This window comes from Eretmochelys imbricata, chromosome 27, assembly GCF_965152235.1.
Source record: "Eretmochelys imbricata isolate rEreImb1 chromosome 27, rEreImb1.hap1, whole genome shotgun sequence".
Classification (NCBI taxonomy): Eukaryota; Metazoa; Chordata; order Testudines; family Cheloniidae; genus Eretmochelys; species Eretmochelys imbricata.
Genome location: NC_135598.1, coordinates 3,765,325 through 3,785,669, shown reverse-complemented (window position 1 = coordinate 3,785,669; position 20,345 = coordinate 3,765,325). Strand labels below are relative to the sequence as shown.

At 53.6% G+C, this 20,345-nt stretch overlaps 1 protein-coding gene across 1 annotated transcript in view; it reads left to right on the top strand.

The window, feature by feature from the left end:
* Window positions 1-12,289, top strand: part of LOC144257829 (alpha-2-macroglobulin-like protein 1) — a 71,274-nt gene extending 58,985 nt beyond the window's left edge. Inside the window, exons 36-39 of the mRNA XM_077805999.1 lie at window positions 9,816-10,005; window positions 10,386-10,614; window positions 11,071-11,123; window positions 12,167-12,289. Coding sequence (XP_077662125.1) covers window positions 9,816-10,005; window positions 10,386-10,614; window positions 11,071-11,123; window positions 12,167-12,289 — 595 coding nt within the window. The remainder of the gene's footprint in view (window positions 1-9,815; window positions 10,006-10,385; window positions 10,615-11,070; window positions 11,124-12,166) is intronic.
* The last annotated feature ends 8,056 nt before the right edge of the window (window positions 12,290-20,345 follow it).

Here is a 20,345-nt window from a genome sequence, read left to right as displayed (position 1 = left end):
TGCTCTGCACCCACAAAATTTTCCCCATGGGGGCTCCAGCCCCAGAGCACCCAGGGAGTCGGTGTCTAAGGCACCACTTTTGATGTGATCAGTGGTGGGAGCGGCCACTCCCCCCCAGCTACGCTCCCCCGCCCCTAGGAGCCAGAGGGACCTGCCAGATCCTTCCTGGGAGCTGCTCCAGGTAAGAACCGCCAGGAATCCCCACCTTGCCCCCTGGCAGGTCCCTCTGGCTCTTAGGGGCAGGATGGGCACCCACTACAGTGGCCCACAAGACCCTCCTGCCCAGTTCTGGGGGCATTTAGGGGACAGGGGAGGGGGGGTGGATTGGGCAGGGGTCCCGGTGGAGGGGGGCATCAAGGAACGCAGGGGATTTGATGGGGCAGGAGTCCCAGGGGGGCGGGGGTGGGCCACGACCCCTTCGTGGGGTGAGGAGGGAACCCATTGTTAAGATTTTGGCAGCTCATCACTGCTGTGTAGGTGTCTGCAGTGGTGGGGGAGGGGAGCTGACAGAACAACCCTCTCCCCTCCCCCTCTTCCCAAACCCAGAGCTCCCTTGTGAGTCTCCCTACAGGTCAGGACCCAGCCAGTCCCAATGATCGTATATTCAATGTGGATGGAAGAGACCTGGGCTGAAGCATGCTCAGCGTGCTCAGCGCAGATGCAATGTAGAAAGACAAATATTCATAGCTTGATAGATTCCAAGGCCAGAAGAGAACATTGTGATTGTCTAGTCAGACCTCTTGTATAACCCAGGCCAGGGAATTTCCAAAATATAATTCCTAGAGCAGATCTTTTAGAAAAGCATCTCATCTTGACTTAAAAATTACCCTCACTGTTAAAAATGTACACTATATTTCCAATCTCGATTTGTCTAGCTTCAACTTCCAGCTATTGGATCATGTTAAACCTTTCTCTGCTAAATTAAAGAGCCTGTTATCCAATATTTGTCCCCCATGTAGGTACATATAGACTGTAACCATATCACCCTTTAGCCCATCTCTGTGCTAAGCTAATAAATTCAGCTCTTGAAGATATCACTATAACCCATGTTTCCAATCCGTTAGTCATTCTCGTGGCTCTTCTCTGAACCCTCTCCAATTTATCAAATCCTTCTTGAATGACGGACACTGGAACTGGACACAGGATTCCAGCTGCGGTCGCACCAGTGCCAGATACTGTACAGAGATAAGATCACCTCTCTGCTCCTACTCCAGATTCCCCTGTTTATGCATCCAAGGATCTTATTAACCCTTTTGGCCACAGCATCACATTGGGAGGCCATGTTCAGCTGATCCACACACTCTTCCCAAACTTTTTCAGTCATCGCTTCTCAGAGCAGAGTCCCCAATCCTGTAAGTATGGCCTACATGCTTTGTTCCTAGATGTGTACATTTACACTGAGCTACACTGAAACACATATTGTTTGCCTGTGCCCAGCTTACCAAGTTATCCATAGAACCCTGTATCAGTGACCTATCATCTTCGTTATTTAACACTCCTCCAATTTTTGTGTTGTCTGCAGTCTTTATCACTGATGATTTTAAGTTTTCTTCCAGGTCATTGATAAAAATGTTAACTAGCACAGAACCAAGAACTGATCCCTATGCAACCCCCTCGATCAATGATGATTCCCCATTTACAGTTACATTTTGAGACCTATCAGCCAGTTTTTAATCCATTTAATGTGTGCTGTATTACTTTGTATCATTCTAGTTTTTTAATCAAAATGTCATGTGGTATTAAGTCAAACACTTCACAGAAATCTTAGTAAATTACATTGACATTATTACCTTTATCTACTAAATTTATAATCTCATCAAAAAAAGATATCAAATTAGTTTGACAGGATCTGATTTCAATAAACCATTGCTAATTGGCATCAATCATGAGAGTCTCTTCTAATTCTTTATTAATGAAGTCCCGTATCAGCCACTCCATTATTGTGCCTGGGATCCATGTCAGACTGACAGGCCACTAATTATCCAGGTCATCCCATTTACCATTTAAAGTATTGGCACAATATAAGCTTTCTTCCAGTCTTCTGCAACTTCACCATTAACAGTCGAGCGAGCTCCTCAGGCAGCTCTTTTAAAACTCTTGGATATAAGTTATCTGGAGCTGCTGATTTTAAAATGTCTCACTTTGGTAGCTGCTGTTTAACATTCTCCCCAGATACTAGTGGAATGGAACAACTTCAACTGTTTTTTTCCCAAATGCAAAACAAAAATATTTATTGAACCTTTCTGCCTTTTCAGCATTCAGGCATGGGGGATGCTTCCTAAATTGGGGGGGACACCAGCACTGAACTATGCCCCCCCACCGCCCTTTCCCCTCAGGCCCTGCCCCCACACTGCCCCTTCTCCCCAAGCTCCCACCCTCACACCACTCCGCTCATTCCATCCGAGGTGCCACCCCCACACCACCTCTTCCCCTAAGGACCTGACCCAATGCAACCTCTTCCCCTCAGATTTCTGAACGTAATAGAGCCAAGGGCCGCTGTCCCTCCCCCGCCCCTGTTCCGGCTTCCCGTCTGCATTATTATTGATAATTCTGCCACTTGATTTGATAATGGATCAGTACCACTGTTAATATTCATTTTGTTCCTAATATACTTTAAAAGATCCCTCTTACTGTCCTTAACTTGGCTGGCCATAGATTTCTTCATATGTCATTTTACTTCCCTTATCAATTTTCTATAGTCCTCATTTATATTCATTTCTGTCAACTTCTCCTTTCTTCCCTTTGATATACATCATTTTTAAAAATATTTTATAGTTGCTTTCATTTGCCCTCTGAGCCAGGTCAGTTTTTTAACCAGTTTGATTGGTTGTGGCTTTTGGGACATCTAGTAAAGTGTTCTTAAATAATTCACAATTATTATTCACGTTTTTCTGATTAAATTCTTCTTCCCAGCTGGTTTGGCTCATAATTGTTTTCAGCTTTGTGAAACAGGCCCTTTCAAAGCACCGAGTGGAGATATTACTGGTCTGGACATTACTCTTTTGGCACATTATAAATGTGATCGAGTCAGGATCACCTGTACCTAGGCTACCGTTCATGTTTAGTTCTGTGATCAGTTCCTCTTAGCTCATATAGAACACTCCCAGGGGGCTGGAACACTTTTTGAGATAGGAAAATATATAAGAAATTCCAAAGACATTTTAGTACTGGCAGCACCAGACTGCCAGCATGTGTCACTCACATTGAAATCCCCCATGATCACACAGCCTTTTTTTTCCTACATTCTATAAATAGCCGCATAAGGAGCCACTGATCCTGTTCCTTAGTGTGATTTGGTGATCTGCCCCAGACACCAGCTAACTGCAACCCCCCCTCCCATCTTGTGCTGTATCGGTTAGGACAGTGATCCATAACCATTCAAGATCATTTTCTACCAAGTTGTCAGTGACTGAGACACTCTACTGACCAGGTCCAAACGGCAATGTTCTGTACTTTATAACCTAGCCACATCGACGTGGATTTTCATGGCAACAGGAAAAACCCTTTTCTCCCCCTAGCTCAGGGGTGGCCAACCTGGGGCTCCGTATCCCCACGCGGCTCTGCAGAAGTTACTAGGCGGCTCCTTGTCTAGGCACCGACTCTGGGGCTGGAGCTGCAGGCGCCAACCGTCCAATGTGCCGGGGGATTCTTGCTGCCCAACCCAGGACCGGCCCACAACATTTCGGCACCTGAGGCAGGGAGCTCAGATGACCCCCCCATGCCCCCTGGCTTGGGCCAAAACTTTGAAAGGTCTCAATTCTGCCTTCTTCCTGTTCTAATCCTCTCATGGTACTGCTCTGCTGTCTACCCCAATAAAGGAGAAATAACAACTTAAAATGCCATGTTCAAAAATTTTAAGTAACACTTAACTTTCAAATGCCTGGACAGCAAATGTAACTTTTCTTGTCTGCATAGTAAACACTGGCATTTTTATCTGTTTGAATAATCGAAGTGGTGCTTTCCGTGCCTTCTTGGTTGCACAGATTTGCACTGCTGCCTGAAGGTCCACAGTCTGGGCCAGCTCATGCTCTGTTGAGATGGTTGCAAGGCCGACCAGCCTCTCCTGTGTCATTGTGGAGCGTAGATGTGTTTTTATTAACTTCAACTTGGAGAAGTTGCGTTCTCCACTGGCAGCTGTTACAGGAAGCGTTAGAAGTATGCACAGAGCAACAAAAGCATTTGGAAAGATGGTGGCCATCTTATTTGTGCACATATATTCCAGAAAAGCCTTTGGAGTTGATCCTGCTGAAATTATCTTGAAAGGGCTTTCAGTTCATCACCTAAATCACTCGCATCAATATTGCGCATGTCATCAGGTGTCAACACTGTCTCTAGTGCCCTGGATTGCTGGTGTAGGCCTTCTTCAGGTATAGTGAGGAGTTTTGGAATGTCCTACAACATCCCAAATATACTGCTGTGTTCCTTGAGCTGCATGAAACGTTCTTCAACTGACTGTATTGCACAATCTAGCACCTGGTTAAAGAATTCAACTTTGAATTGTTATCTGGGGTCTCTTATGGGATTATCCCGTGCCTTGTAATCAAAATGTCTTCTTCTTCGGTGACTCTTGTATTCTTGAATGGGTGGGAAAATAGCTTCAGTATGAAGTTCCTCTGGCAACTTCTGTGCACTCTTCAGAACATTTTGAAATCCCTCATCTGACAGGTAAGACTGTAGGTATGACTTTGCTTTGTCCAGTTGTTCCATTGCTCCAGATATATCAAGGTCAACACCTTGGAGTCTCTTGCTTACAACATTTATTTCAAACCGTATGTCATGCCACAACACTAAGCCACACAGAAATTTGAAGTTATGTATGTTTCTGGTGATTCCATTTCCCACTGCCCCTGTTCTCCCATGAACAGTTCCTGTCATAGCCTTATCCTCCATAATGGCAATGGTGGCATCATCTATCTTCCCAAGTTGGTGTTTGATAGGCTTTATCGCCTCCACTCGACTTTCCCATCATGTGGCACTCAGTGGTTTCAGTGTCAGAGAGGATGTTCCCAGATGTTGCTTCAAAATTTGCCATCGATGAGTTGATGCAGAGAAAAATACATAGATGCTTTGAATTACATTTAAAAATTCAGCAGCCTCACTAGACGCTGATGCTGCATCACTGACCACCGAGTTCAATGAATGAGAACTGCATGGGACAAAAAAGCTCGAGGGTTTAACTCTTGGATCCGTGTCTGCTCTCCTCTGTTCTTGCCTCTCATGTTGGCACCATTATCGTAGCCCTGACCTCTCATGTCAGCTATCGCAATTCCCGTATCTTCCAGCTTTTTAAGAAGCACATTTAAGAAGCACAGCTCCTGTAGTATCATCAATGTCAATAAATTCTAGAAAATGCTCTGACCGTCACCATTGCAGGGACACTTTCACTAGGTTCTGTTGTTGTTACAAAACGCACCATTAAAGTCATTTGTTCTATATGACTGATGTCAGGTGTGCAGTCCAGAATAACAGAGGAATATCTTGCTGACTTCAGGTCTGCCACAGTCTTCTGTGTGACTTTTGTTGCCAGTAACTGTATGATCTCATTTTGAATTGTTTTTCCAAGGTAGTGGTGTGTGTACATTTCTTGGGTGGTGACTCTTCTTAGATGCTCCTGAAGTCCAGCATCAAACTCAGCCATCAGCTCCACAATTTTAAGGAAGTTTCCACTGTTCGGCACATACAGCTGATCTGAAGTGCCATGCAGTGCTAGGTTTTGGGTCGTGAGCATTCTCACAATGGCAATGAGCCTTTTCAGAACATTTTGTCAGTAAAGAGACTCTGATGCAATCTTCTCTTGATGCTGATCATCTATGGTGGCCTTTAACCTTAGTCTCATCTCAAGCTCTTTCCACCTATGGAATGCTCTCTGGTGATTTCCTGCCTTCTCATGGCATGCCAGATTTCCAGCCAGATTTTTCCAGTCCTTTGTTCCTGTAGAACCCAGTGTGGCTGGAACATTAGACTGGAAGAGTTGGCAACAAAAACAGTATGCAGCATCTGGGTTTTTGTGTACATAAGCCATGGCCTCTCCACTTTGTCACCATTGGGGATTTCATGCCAGTAATGTGTTCGATGGAAGCTTCTATTTTCATTGTCTTTGGGGAACATGAAGTTTTTCACTTGCTGTGGCCCATGCAGTACAAGGAAGTCCCTCAGGCTACTGCTCAAGTGGGTCCAGAGTCCTGGATCATCTAGACTTAAGGAACTAAACTCAGCAGCCGCTGTTTCTTGCGCCTCCACCCCACCCTTCTCTGAGCTACACTTTTCTTCAGGAATGTGCATGGTTACATCCATTTGAGATGGAGATATGGATGCTGCAGGAGCTGCCAGGTCACCTGCACTCTGACTAACTGGAAGATCAGGCATCTCCTCATCACTCACATCCTCCCTGGGGCCGGAAGGCTCACTGTGAACATTTGTGTCTATGTATCTCAGGAGAGCTCCTTCCTGCTTAGATAGAAAAGCTTCCTTTGCTTTCTTTCTTTTTCTGAATGCTGCCCCCGAGGGGCGTTTTCTTCTTTCACTCATGGCTGCTGTTCTGGGCCAGCGACAGTGGCTCTCAACACTCAATTGAAGAGGACAAATAAGCAGGCTGGTAGCAGGGCCTGAGCGAGGGAAGATAACAGAGTCTTAATGACCTAACTGGCTCCTACTACTTCAGTTGACGGTCTGTTCTCCTCAAGTGGGTTCAGGGAAGCAGCAGGACACAGGAAGCTCCCTGAGAAGCTGGGGTTAATCAGCCCAGGTTCCTGGGGGTGCTCGAGGGGTACATAAAAGGCACCTCCTCCTCTCTCTCCCTGCAGCTCCTGCTGCTTTCCGTGATTCCCTCTCCCCTTTTCTCCTGCCTGCCTGTTCTGTCTCTTGTGCCCTCCTCCCTCCAGCCCAGCACTCCCCGCTCTCTGTGCATCTCGAGCAGAGAGAATCCAGATGCACCAGCAGCAGACACCATCTTTTACACTCTGGGTCCTAGGGACGCCCCCCCGCCACACACACACAGTCTGGCAGCTGAGGCGGCCGCCTCATGGTAAGGCCAGCCCTGGCTTAACCCCTGGCTCTGCCACAGGCCCTGCCCCCACTCCACCCCTTGCCGCCCCTTCCCCTGAGCCAGCCGTGCCCTCGCTCCTCCCCCCACCCCAGCCTCCTGCACGCCGGGAAACAGCTGATCAGGAGGTGCAGGGAGGGAGGGGGAGGTGCTCATCGGTGGGGCTGCCAGAGGGTGGGAGGATCTGGGAGTGGAGGTGGGGAGCTGACGGGGGGCTGTTGACGTATTACAGTGGCTCTTTGGCAACGTACATTCGTAAATTCTGGCTCCTTCTCAGGCTCAGGTTGGCCACCCCTGGCCAAGCACAATCCCCCTGCCAAATTTCAATTCCAGGCTCCAAGGCCTGGAGGTGCTAGAACTCCGCAAAGAAATGCTCAGAAAAATGGACTGCCCTGGAAAAACCTACCTGTGTTAATGCTAACCGTGCTCTAAGAAATGGTGTGATTAGTTTTTGCTGAAAGTTTACCAAAAAAATTCCACCCAAAGCAGAGCCTGAGCTTGGAAAGTTCCTCCCCGGCAGTCCCAGTTTGAGAACGTTAGCAGCGATCGTGAATGGGGTTTTCACGAGACATGCTCAGCAACCCCAATGTTCCTCTCATTTGCTTTGCAGTAGTGGGGTCGCTGCCAGAACCCACTTTAACAAACTCATTTCTCAGCAAGTGCCTCCCGCCTGCTCCGGCCAGGGCTTTCCCAGCATCCGGGCTCCTGCCCCACCACGGACCCCCAGAGGGGCCCCACCGCCTGCCATGTAACCAATGCAAGGGACCTCCTGGCCCACCTAAACCTTTGCAACGACCCGTCAGAGCCTCGAATCCAGCAGCTGTGGGTGGTGTTTAACTATTGTCCTGGCTGCATCCCCCAGCCCCAGCCAGAGACCTGACATAACCCTTGTTTACCCTGGATCAAAGCAAAACTCTGGCTCCAGAGTCTGTACCAGGGCAGAGCAGGCTGGTCTCCAGCACAGAGTGGGGGAGAGCGCAAGGAAGAAAGACCCAGAGGGGGAGCAGCCGAGGGCACCGATGAGGGGGCTGCTTGATCCAAAACTGACGGGACAGTTCCGTTCTCCCCGGGAACTCAGACCCCGATGCTGGGTCCCTCCTGGGCCCCTTGTTCCTTCCCCTCCCAGCGCCGGGGGAGGTTGGCTCTGGTTAAGACAGTGGCTTGGGGCGTGGGAGAGCTGGGTTCAGTGCCCGGCTCTGCTGCAGATGCCCTGTGCGCCCCCAGCCAGACACCGATCCTCTGAGCCTCAGCTAGGCTCTGTACCATGGGATGATAATCCTCTGTGGCTGCCTGCTCTGTCAGCCTGTCACCTCCTCGGGCCACGGCCTGTCTCTGTCTGCGGGTCTGTCCAGCCCCAGTGCAGGGGGACCAAGCTCGGATGGGTCTCTAGGCCCCAATGAAATAGAACAGTAATTACCGATGAACACAGAGCATTAAACAAACATCTCAGCCAGAACCTGGGAGTGCCCCGAAGGTGCAAACACCGAAGGGTCCCTGTGAGAGCGGGCGGAGACCCCAGGGTGCAGAGTGGCCTAGAGGTGGGGTTGTGTCAAGGTTCCTTCCCCACTCTGAACTCTAGGGTACAGATGTGGGGAACTGCATGAAAACCTCCTAAGCTTACTTTTACCAGCTTAGGTTAAAACTTCCCCAAGGTACAAACTATTTTACCCTTTGCCCCTGGACTTCCATTGCCACCACCAAACTTTATCTGGGTTCCTGAGAAAACGTAGTTTGGACACGTCTTTCCCCCCAAAATCCTCCCAACCCTTGCACCCCACTTCCTGGGGAAGGTTTGGTAAAAATCCTCACCAATTTGCATAGGTGACCACAGACCCAAACCCTTGGATCTTAGAACAATGAAAAAGCATTCAGTTTCCTTACAAGAAGACTTTTAATAGAAGTAAAAAAGAATCACCTCTGTAAAATCAGGATGGTAGATACCTTAAAGGGTAATTAGATTCAAAACATAGAGAATCCCTCTAGGCAAAACCTTAAGTTACAAAAAAGACACACAGACAGAAATATTCATTCTATTCAGCACAGTTCTTTTCTCAGCCATTTAAAGAAATCATAATCTAACACATACCTAGCTAGATTACTTACTAAGTTCTAAGGCTCCATTCCTGTTCTGTCCCTGGCTATAGCATCACCCAGACAGAGACAGACCCTTTGTTTTTCTCCCTCCTCCCAGCTTTTGAAAATATCTTGAAAATATTGGTCATTTTGGTCAGGTGCCAGCGAGGTTACCTTTAGCTTCTTAACCCTTTACAGGTGAGAGGATTTTTCCTCTGGCCAGGAGGGATTTTAAAGGGGTTTACCCTTCCCTTTATATTTATGACAGGTTGTATCTAAAGCTGGTTACTGGCTGCAAAGGGCTCAGGTGCTCAGTCCAGCCCCAAACTAATCAGCCCCCCCCCCCCCCCCCACCGCCCACGCCATGCACAGGGGTCTCTGCTCACTCTCAGTGCCACTAGCCGCCCCCTTCTGGGGAGACCGAGCAGCCGAGAGGACGGGGATGGACGGGAACTGAGCCCCTCTCTGTGCCCCTGAGGCCCCTCCAGCTCCGCGGGAGGCAGGCTGGGGCAGGGGATGCAGCGGGGGGCCTTGCCCTGCCCCTGCCCTGTGGTTAGAGAAACGAACCAGCCTCCAGCCCCGTCGACCCAGGCCTGTCCCCAGCAGCAGGGACACTCAGGAATCGGGAGTCACCCCCGGCCCTGGGGGAGGCTCTGGGCTGTCCCCTCCCGCACTGCCCATGGTGCTTTCCCCTCCCCAGGCGCTATGTGGTGGTGAGCCCAGCCGTGCTCTACCACCCGCACACGGGGACGGTGTTAGTTCATCTCAGCGACCTCAACGAGACCGTCCGGGTGAGCGTCCGGCTGGAGAGGGGGGATGGGCCCAGCGCTATCCTCCTGCTGGAGAGAGAGGTCCAGGAGCCCCGTCTGCACGAGAACGTGCGCTTCCAGGTGAGCCCCCGCCCGCAGCCATGGGCACGGCCCCGGGCACTGGCCATGGGCACGGAGCCCGTCAGCCCCGGGTCTGCAGCCCCCGCCCAGCCTCAGGGCCCGGGCACAGCAGGGCTCAGGGGACTGGCCCTGGGCACGGAGCCGGTCACTCACGGGGCAGCTGTAGCCGCAGAACTCGAGACCATCCCTCAGCAGCGACAGGCAGGAGGGAGCGGGGATGGGGTGGGGGTACAGAGCGCGCCCTGGCTTCCAACTCCATCGAGCGCCCCAGGTTCATGCTCCCTCCCGTTCAGGGCCCCAGGCTGGGGAGGGAGTTCCTGTGTTTTGGGGGGCTGGAACAGGGACTCCCAAACACCACTGCCCCCCTGCCCTCGCGATAGCGGGTCTGCACCACGACCGGCCCGTTACCAGCCGCTGTGGCCTTGCTGGGGTTCCCCGTGTGCAGGTACCAGCCCCATCCGGGGGGGCAGCAGGAAGTGGCGGAGCTGCACGTCTCGATCCGGGGAGACGCCCTGCACTTCTCTGAGCGGAAGAAAGTCCTGCTGCAGACACTGGGGCCCGGGACCTTGGTGCAGACGGACAAGGCCGTCTACAAGCCGGGACAGACGGGTGAGAGGGCAGGAGCTGCTGGAGGGAGAGTCCTGGGGCCCCAACCCCTTGGGACGGACTCCTGGGCCCTGGGGTCGGGCTGGGGGCCTCGCGAGGGACACGGGTCTCTCACTTCTAGGCCTGTCTGCACCCGGTCCCAGGGGGCGAGAGGCCCAAAGCCTGAGGCCTGTTTGGAACCAAGTGGGGGTCTCAGCCCGTCCTTGGTGATGGCACAGACACGGCAGGGGCACCGATCGGCCCCCCCCCGGCAGCCTCCGGCCGCGCAGGGCAGGGCCGTGGTCATTGGCAGAGGGCAGCGTGGGGAAGCTGGCGCTGCACTGCCCGGGCTGTGCCCATTCTGCGGGTTCACAGAGGCCGTCAGTGCCCGGGCGTCCGGCTGGCACCTTCCCCAGCTGGGAATTCACTCAGACAAACCAAGCCGGGGCTGATCCCACCTCTGCCTCTGCTCCTTTCCAGTGAAGTTTCGAATCGTCAGTTTGGACAAAGACTTCATTCCAAGTCCCAGGAAGGTGAGAGCGGGGGGCAGGGGCTGGGGGGCAGGGTAACAGGGCCCTGGTGCACTGAACATCTTAGGTATGTTTACACCAGGCAGGCCATTCATCCAGTTTGAAATCAGACAGTCCTCTTCCAGGGTGGTTTGCCCCCGTCCAGTACATGCTTGTGTCTGGTATTGGATGGCGGGCGCCCTTTGGAAGAGCGCACTGCTCCGCCCCTGCTGGCCTGAACTCACACACACCGAGTGTGGGAGGTCACGCCAGCGGGGAGGGCCCTCGCCATTCCTGGAAACACCGGGATCTCCGGTATCCTGGGAACGCCTCAGCCGCCACCCCGGTCTTCACTGGTGCTGGGGGCGAGTCTCCCAGGGCAGGTTAACAGACTTGCAATAGCAGGGCTTGTGCTGGCCGGCTGAAAACAGCAGTGTGGACCCGCCCCTTGGGGCCTAGTGCCTTGGGCAGTCGCCTCTGTTGTTTGCAGTCTCTTTACTACGCAGAGAGGGGTGATTGCACATGGCATGGAGCCTGAATGAGGGCACTGGCCACCCCCTGGCTTTAGTGAAGTCTGTGATTGGCTGTGGATGCCAGCCCCCCACCCCCAGGATGACAGTCATTAGCACCTTTCAGCCTAACCGTGCTGGGCGCTCTTAGTGAGGTGGCAGAATCGGGCCCAGTGTGGAAATGCAGATTGACAGCTCCCCTCCCAGCCATCTCGCCCGGCCACTGGCTGCAACACAGACCCCCGGCCCTTCGACTGCCCCTTGGCAGAGACCCCAGCCTCTCGCCCTGCTCCTCCACGCGCAGACCAGCCACCCATTGCCCTGCATCCGCCACTGCAGGGAGGGGAGGTGCGAGGCGCCAGCCTCATGGTCCCAGTGTGGGCAGGGCTGTGGGCTCCCCTTCCGGTCCCTGCTCTCTCGGTCACCCCCGCTGCGTCTGCATGATCCCCCCTGGCCTCAGAGACATCCCGGCCCTGAGGAGGTCACAGGCAGAGCCCTGGGCAGGGGGGGTGTTTCCTGTCCCTCTAACCAGCCATCTCCTGTCTGTTTGCTTTGCAGCTGCCCCTGGTGACTCTGCAGGTCAGTCTGTGCCTCTCCAGCCTCCTCCTCTTCCTGTCTGGCTCATCTGAGGGCACCCGGGGGTGTTCAGTCGTGGGGATCCCAGAGGAGTCTGGGCTGTGACCACAGTGTCCAGCAATCCAGCCCTAGACCCCTCTGCCCCGCTGTGGGGGTGCAAAGCGTCCTAGAGCACAGGGTGTTTCTAGGCTGGACCACATGGGGGGCAGGGAGGGGACATTTGTGCCATCAGGTTACATCCTCCCCACCCCCGCATTGCAGCGTCTGGGGCTGTCTGTCCAGGAGGCAGGTGGGTTTGGGGCTGGCTGGGATCCCTGCCTGAGTTGCTCACCCCGAATGTTCCCAGCCCCCGAACTCTGGGTCAGGCGGCGACTTGATCAGGCCAGTGGGGAACTCACGGGGAGCTCCCGTGGGAGCCTGAATGGGGGAAGGACAGGGGAGGAGGGAGGGTCTCTGGGAGCTGCAGGGGCAGAGGGGTGGGGTGGAGGTTTGCGGGGGCTATGTGTGGGGAAGGGGACAGGGAACATACCCACAGAGACCTAGAACTGAGATGGAAATGGTCCCTACAGCCTGTTCCCTGGGCTTCATCCAGGCTGGAGATGGGGCGTCCCTTGGGAGCCTGTTCCCCCCTCAGGCGGTGCCCTCGGGTCAGCGCTGGCAGGGCCCCCTTGCCCAGCGGCTGCCCGGAGGTGCCTGCTCCAGGCTAAGGAGAAGGATTTGAGCCCCCGGCCGTCGATCCAGCCCCGTCGGCAGCACGAGGCACTCGGGGGCTGCCGGGGACGAGCCGTGTGTGGGGGCAGCTGCTGAGCAGGGCATGTCCGTGTGCCAGGATCCCAGCGGAAACCGCATCGCCCAGTGGCGAGATGTGACTCCGCAGCAGGGCATCGTGGATCTGTCCCTCCCGCTGTCTGCAGAGCCAGCCCTGGGGACCTACGCCATCCAGGCGCAGGGGACAAGGCACTCGTTCAGCGTGGAGGAATACAGTGGGCAGCGGGGCCCAGGGCAGCGACCGAGGCCGCGGGTCCAGCACATGGGGAGGGAGGAGGATTCCTGAGTCTCCTTGCGGCGAGATGTCCATGGGTCCAACATCATGAGTCAAAACCATGACCGTTTCATATTTTTGGTCTGCTTTGGATTTCTCCAGCCACCCCACCCCCTGCCACCTCCCAGTGTCTGTGGGAGGTGTATGGGGGCAGTTACCATGTCACCCAAATTATCGCGGAAGCTGACCCTGGCCCCTGCTGATGGAGCTCGCTGGCTGCCGGATGGGACGGAGCTTCCAGCTTCTCACCAACCACCCAGCATCTAACTCTATCCCCCCAGCCCCACCTCAGCACCCACCCACATCTGCCCTGTACCCCCCAGCCCCACCTCTGCTCAGCCCCTGAAGCACAAAGGGCTCTTCACACATACACACCCTTCCCAGAGTGGGTGTTGCTGTGAGAGGGAGGGAAATGTCAGTGGCCCCCTCTCCATCCTCCCCCTCCCACACAAAAAAACCTCTTCTGGCTCATGTGGGGGAGGGGGAGAGAAGACTTCTGATGTCACCTACCCCCACCCTTGCCCCAGACACCTGCCCCTGACCCCCCCAACTGCCTCCCCCAGACCCTTGCCCCTGACCTCCCCAAATGCCTTCTACCCTCACCCTTGCCCCAGACACCTGCCCCTGACCCCCTCAACTGCCTCCCACCACCCTGATCCCCAAAGGGTGTTTGAGGCTGGGGTAGCGTGAGGAGCCCCCTGGCTGTCCCTATGAGTAGGAGCCAGAGGGGGGACACGCTGCAGCTTCTGGGACCAGCACATAGCCACAGCATTCAGGGAGCCTGCCTTAGCCCGTTGCTCCGCCAACTGGACTTTTAACAGCCCGGTCAGTGGTGCCAACCAGAGCCATCAGGGTCCCTTTTCACCCGGGCGTTCCAGTCGAAAACTGGACAGCTGGCAACCCTACTGCTACAGCCTAAAGCCTCTGCCCAGCCCTGCTGCATTTCTGGGCCTTTCCCCTTCCCAGCCCAGCTGGTAGGTTGGTGAGGGGGCTGCAAGACCCAGGGAGAAGCTCCAAGGCCGAGGATCACAATGAAACCCCCAAGCTGGGGCTGCGGGTCAGTTTCACCCTGTCCCTCGCTGCCCCCCAGTGATGCCCAAGTTCAAAGTGATCCTCGAGCTGCCCCCCGTGGTGACGGTGCTGGATGAGACGATCCTGCTGCGAGTGTGCGGTTGGTGAGTCTGAAAGCAGCACTGCCAGGCCGATAAAGGGGGGGCTGGTACCGCCCACAGGCCAGGATCAGACCTGCCCCTTCCCTGCCTGCGCCCCGCTCTGCCCCATGCTCATGGCTAGGCAGGGCTCCCTGGGGCTCTCACTCCCACCCACATGACCAGCCCCACCACAGCAGGGACCCCACCACGGGCAGGGGAGTTGCGCCCCTCCCCTCCCCTTTACCGTCTCCCTCCCCTCTGCTAAACAGATACAGCTACGGGAAGCCCGTCCTGGGGAGGGTCCAGGCCAGCCTGTGTCGGGAGAAACAACCATCATATCACAGGTTCAGTTCTTAAGTGGCGCTAATTTGGTGCACAGAGTTCACTGGCGAGGTGAGCGCGACTGGGATGGGGGGAGGGGAGGTACATGGCATGCTGCTGGAGGAGACTGCTCTCCATGTTTTTCTTACACTAGCCAGAGGGGGCGCCGTGATCTGCCTTGATGATGTTGGTGACATTGGTGTAAAGCTGGTGTCAGTGAAGGTGAATCAGGCCCTGGATCCGTCAGGGTCCCCCATCTGGCAGGCTGGGGGGTGGGGACTGGCAGCTGTGTAGCAGGGCTTAGGGACTTATATGGCCCCCCCCTCCTTCAACATAATATTTCAGGGCCTCACTGACCCTCCTAGCCCCAGGAGGCGGGGCAGGCTCCTGTCCCCATTGTACAGATGGGGAACTGAGGCACGGAGATGCTCAGGGTCCGTCTGCGCAGCAAAAACCCTGCGGCAGCGTCTCTGAGCCCAGCTCTGCTGCCTGGGGTTTGCGCCGTGGTGCTAAAGTAACAGTGTAGATGCTCGGCTGCAGCCTGGGCTCCGAGGCCCTCCCCCCTCCCGGGGCTAGAGCCTGGACCTGAACATCGACCTGCTGGTTTTAGCCCCGCAGCTGGGCTCTGAGACTCGGTGCCGCAGGGTGTTTCTGCTGGAGCCGTACTCAGAGGGACTTGCAGGCAGTCTGTGGCAGAGCAGGGACTTGCCCCCCGGTCTCTCCAGACCTAGGCCAGTGTCCTAGGTTACGGGGCCTCCCTTCCTCATCAGCAGCTCTCGTTAGGCGGGGGCACTGTAAAGACACAGATCTCCCCGAATGCTCTCAGTCCTGCGGGGTTGGGGGACCAATTGGAATTATCCAGCGTTAACACGACGATGGGGGACAAGCACCAGGGGATGGTCACGAGTGGCCAGGGCCTCTGTTTTACGTCTCATCCATCCACAGCAGCTCCAGCTGCACAGCGCCCCCTAGTGCCGTGCTGGGATACCGGTGTCAGGGCCGACTCCAAGGTGTGAGCGCCCCCTGCTGCTGACTTCAGCACCCAGGTTTTCTTTGAGTGTCTCCCGTCCAAGCGCTAACCAGGCCAAGCCCGATTAGAGACCTGCTGAGCTGACACCTTTAGGGCCTGCTGCAGAGCTGCTGCTAATGGGCCGTGATTCTCTCCCTCCAGACTGAGAGCAACGGCTGCTTTTCCAGAGAGGTGGGGACGGCTCCCTTCAACCTGACCCACTCTGGCTACAAGAGGAGCCTCCAGGCCAAGGCCTCTCTCATGGAGGAGGGGACAGGTGGGACTGAAATCAAGCACACATGCATGCCCCCAGCAGTAAACCCCCAGGGGCAGGGGAGTCTCACTTGCACATGTGGTAATGACAGGTTTCAGAGTAGCAGCAGGGTTAGTCTGTATCCGCAAAAAGAAAAGGAGTACTTGTGGCACCTTAGAGACTAACAAATTTATTTGAGCATAAGCTTTCATGAGCTACAGCTCACTTCATCGGATGCATGCAGTGGAAAATACAGTGGGGAGATTTATATACACAGAGAACATGAAACAATGGGTGTTACCGGATCACTCTTGTTACAGTGTGTATAGTAAGGTGAGCTATTACCAGCAGGAGAGCGGGGGGGGGGGGTTGGGAGGAATAGTTTTACTTTGTGTAATGACCCATCCACTCCCAGTCTCTATTCGAGCCTAAGTTAATTGTATCCAGTTTGCAAATTAATTCCAATTCAGCAGTCTCTCATTGGAGTCTGGTTTTGAAGTTTTTTTGGTGCAGAATTGCCACTTTTAGGTCTGTAGAGATTGAAGTGTTCTCTGATGGGTTTTTTAATGTTATTCTTTATATCTGATTTGTGTCCATTTATTCTTTTACGTAGAGACTGTCTAGTTTGGCCAATGTACATGGCAGAGGGGCATTGCTGGCACGATGGCATATATCGCATGGGCAGATGTGCAGGTGAACGAGCCTCTGATAGTGTGTCTGATGTGATTAGGCCCCATGATGGTGTTCCCTGAACAAATATGTGGACAGAGTTGGCAACGGGCTTTGTTGCAAGGATAGGTTCCTGGGTTAATGTTTTTGTTGTGTGGTGTTGGAATTAATTTGCAAACTGGATACAATTAAATTAGGCTTGAATAAAGACTGGGAGTGGATGGGCCATTACACAAAGTAAAACTATTTCCCCATGTTTATTTCCCCCCCACACACACACACTGTTCCTCACACGTTCTTGTCAACTGCTGGAAATGACCCACCTTGATTATCACTACAAAAGCTTTTCCTCCCCCCCACCTCCCCCCCCAGCCTCCGCTCTCCTGCTGGTAATAGCTCACCTTACTTCATCACTCTGGTTACAGTGTGTATGGTAACACCCATTGTTTCATGTTCTCTGTGTATATAAAATCTCCCCACTGTATTTTCCACTTCATCAGATGCATTCAGTGATCTGTAGCTCATGAAAGCTTATGCTCAGATAAACTGGTTAGTCTCTAAGGTGCCACAAGTCCTCCTGTTCTTTTTACATGTGGTAATGTCATTTGTAGCCCAGCTGCTTTAGAGATGGGCCCAAGAGGTAGCATTTGCAGGTTGGATCTGGGGTTCTGGTTCAGCCCATCTCTGGATCAATCCCTCATGAGGAGTTTAGACCTGGGTACATTCATGCAAAGACTAAACAGCCTCCCGCGAGAGGCCTCTGGCTTTGGACTGAGCTGGCAGAGTGGCGTGAAGGCCCAGCCTGTGTCGCTGGGTCCTGAGTCACGGCCTCAGTGACCTCAGCGCTTAGCGTTCAAAACTGCAAGTGCTAATTGCTTATTAATGACCCCAGATAACTCCACATATAACCCAGAAGAATCCTGATTTCCAGAGCGGTTGACACCCATTTGGCTGAAAACTGTAACTATGGGGTGGCTACAGCGTTACCCTTGGGTGCTGACATCAGTGATGGTGAAGTGGCTGGAGGAGAGCGGGTCGAGAATGGCAATGGGTCACTGGGCACTTCTGAAAACAACCCTTTCTGGGGGCAGGCACTGTGCCGAGAGGCCTGTGTGCAAGGTCAGCTCTGGGGCCGTTCAGTTAAGAGCGCTCTGCTGGGGAAAGGGCCGCAGCGCAGGAGAGCCTGCTGGCAAATGTCAAGTGGCTGGTTTGAGATTAAGCCCCAGAGGAAGTAGGATCTAAATTTTCTAGCTTCCAGATTCCCCAGGAAAATCCTTCTCCGACCCCAGCCGAACTTTCCAAATTCTCCACCAAGATCACACCCTCCAACCCATAGCAAGACGGGGTAGAAACGGCTGCACGTATTGTTATGGAGAAATCTGGGACGTAGCCTGAACTCTGGTGTCGCTCCCAGCACCTTCGTCCTATCGTCCCTCCCTCTCCTGCTAGGGGTGGAGCTCAACACGACCAAGCGCTGCGACATCGTGTCTGAAATCGCTACGGTGATCTTTGAGGATGCTGACGCTACCTACAAGGCTGGAATCCCCTACACTGGCAACGATTACCTGTGTGACAGAGTGAACTATGTCTGAACCAAACTGTAACCTACATTTACACTGACTGTTTGCCAGATGTGCTGCACTTCTGGTGCACATGTTCCCCATGCACTGGAGATCAGAATGCTTTAGCTGTGCTCTCCATATCCTCAAGCCCCCTCTTACCGAGGGCACAATGGGGGTTAAGCAACCAGCCAACCCTCAGTTCCTTCTCAGGGCCTCTGGCTGTGAGACAGAGCCAGCAGCCGTGTCTGGTCTCCTGCTCCACTGAAGTTTTTCTCTTTATGTTTTGTAAATAGCAATTTTTGATAGTTAATAATTTTTACTGGAGATAGTGGTTTAGTTAGTTTAGCTGAACTCTCCAGTTTTAGGGAGGATTTGAGTCTTAGATGCCCTCTCCTCGGAGCAAAGAATGTTGGCCATACTTACAGGGCGGGGGAGTCTAGCCTGGGAAGCAGGGACTCTGAAAAAGATGTGGGGGTCGTGGTGGATAATCAGCTGACCATGAGCTCCCAGTGCGACGCTGTGGCCAAAAGAGCTAATGCGATTCTGGGATGGATAAACGGGGGACTCTCGAGTAGGATACTCTGTAGTTGGCAGGGGTGCAACTGATGCTGGAACACTGTGTCCAGTTCCGGTGCCCACAATTCAACAAGGATATTGATAAACTGAAAAGGGTTCGGAGAAGAGCCCCAAGAATGGTGAAAGGATTAGTCAAGATGCCTTATAGTGAGACACAAAGAGCTCAATCTATTTAGCTTAAGACAGAGAAGCTTAAAGGGTGACTTGATTACAATTTGTAAATATCGGGGAACATATATCCAATCTAGCAGAGAAATGTCGAACACAATCCAATGGCTGGAAGTTGAAGCTTGACAGATTCAAACTGTAAATATGGTGTAAATTTTTTATAGTGAGGGTAATTAACCAACAATTTACTGAGGTTCGTGGTTGATTCTCCATCCCTGACCATTTGTAAATGAAGACGGGATGTTGTTCTAACCGATCGGCTCTGGGAATTATTTTGGGGCAGGTCTCTGGCCTATACAGGAGGCCAGACTGGATGATCACAATGGTCCCTTCTGGCCTTGGAGATTATGAATCCTGGTACAGGGGAGTAGGACTCTGAGGTGAGCAGTTTCTGTCTTCTCCAGGTACAGGGGGGTTTAGTCCCCAGGATTTAAATTATGTTCCTCATGTGGGTCTACCATGCCTGGAATAACACACACTCTAAGTGTCTGTATTGTCTGGGTACACAGACACACATTAGAGCTGTGCAGGGACTTCAGAGGCCTCCCAAAACAGGCTGTGAAAACCAGGGAGACTAGATGGAAGGTATTTCTCCTGGAGAAGTCTAGGAGGCCAGGCTCAGTCCCGAAAGAGATGCAGGATCCTCCTAGGACCGATCATCCTTGGGTAAAAAGCACTCTGGCAGCCATCTCTTCCACCTCTAAGGCTGTGCCTGCCCCGGTTAGAAACCTCGAGTGTGATGGACACCATCCTGCCAAGGAGCATGGGAGTAGATCTCCTCCCCAGCTGCCTGCTAAGTCACCTCTTTCTTTGTCACTTACGAAGGGCAGAGAGGATTTCACTTGGGGATGGCCTCTCAGCACCACTGCTTCCGGCACAGCCATTGCTGCTGCGGGTGCAGTCGGCACCACTGTTTTCCGCACCGACCCATCGCCACCAGAGCTCTCGCCTTCGTTGCGCCAGGTGCTGCTCTCCTCAGCGCCTCTGCCACCCGCACCTGTGGCCCGGACGTCCCATTTCCTGCACTGAGCGTCCATCACATGGGTCCTTCCCCCACACTTGGCAACAGTGCCATTCCAGGTGCAGGACAGACCCAGGCCTCCCGACCTCCCCAGTCCCAGCAGCTAGCACCCCACTGGCCACAATTCAGGGTGCTGCTCTGCAATTGAGGCCTTTCTCTGGAGTCACCAGCTCGGCTCCCTTTCCCCTACTGAGACAGGCAGGGCTGGGAGAGAGCCCCAAGAGGAGAGGCCACAGCTCATTTGGGGAGCTGCCCCATCGGATGCTGGCAGCTGCACCTGCTTTAGTGAGCTCTGACAGCAGCCCCAGCGTCCGGCTGGTACTGCAGCCAGGAGGCCGAAAGAGACACCCAGCCACAGAGCTAACAGAAGAGGCAGGATCCCACGGCCG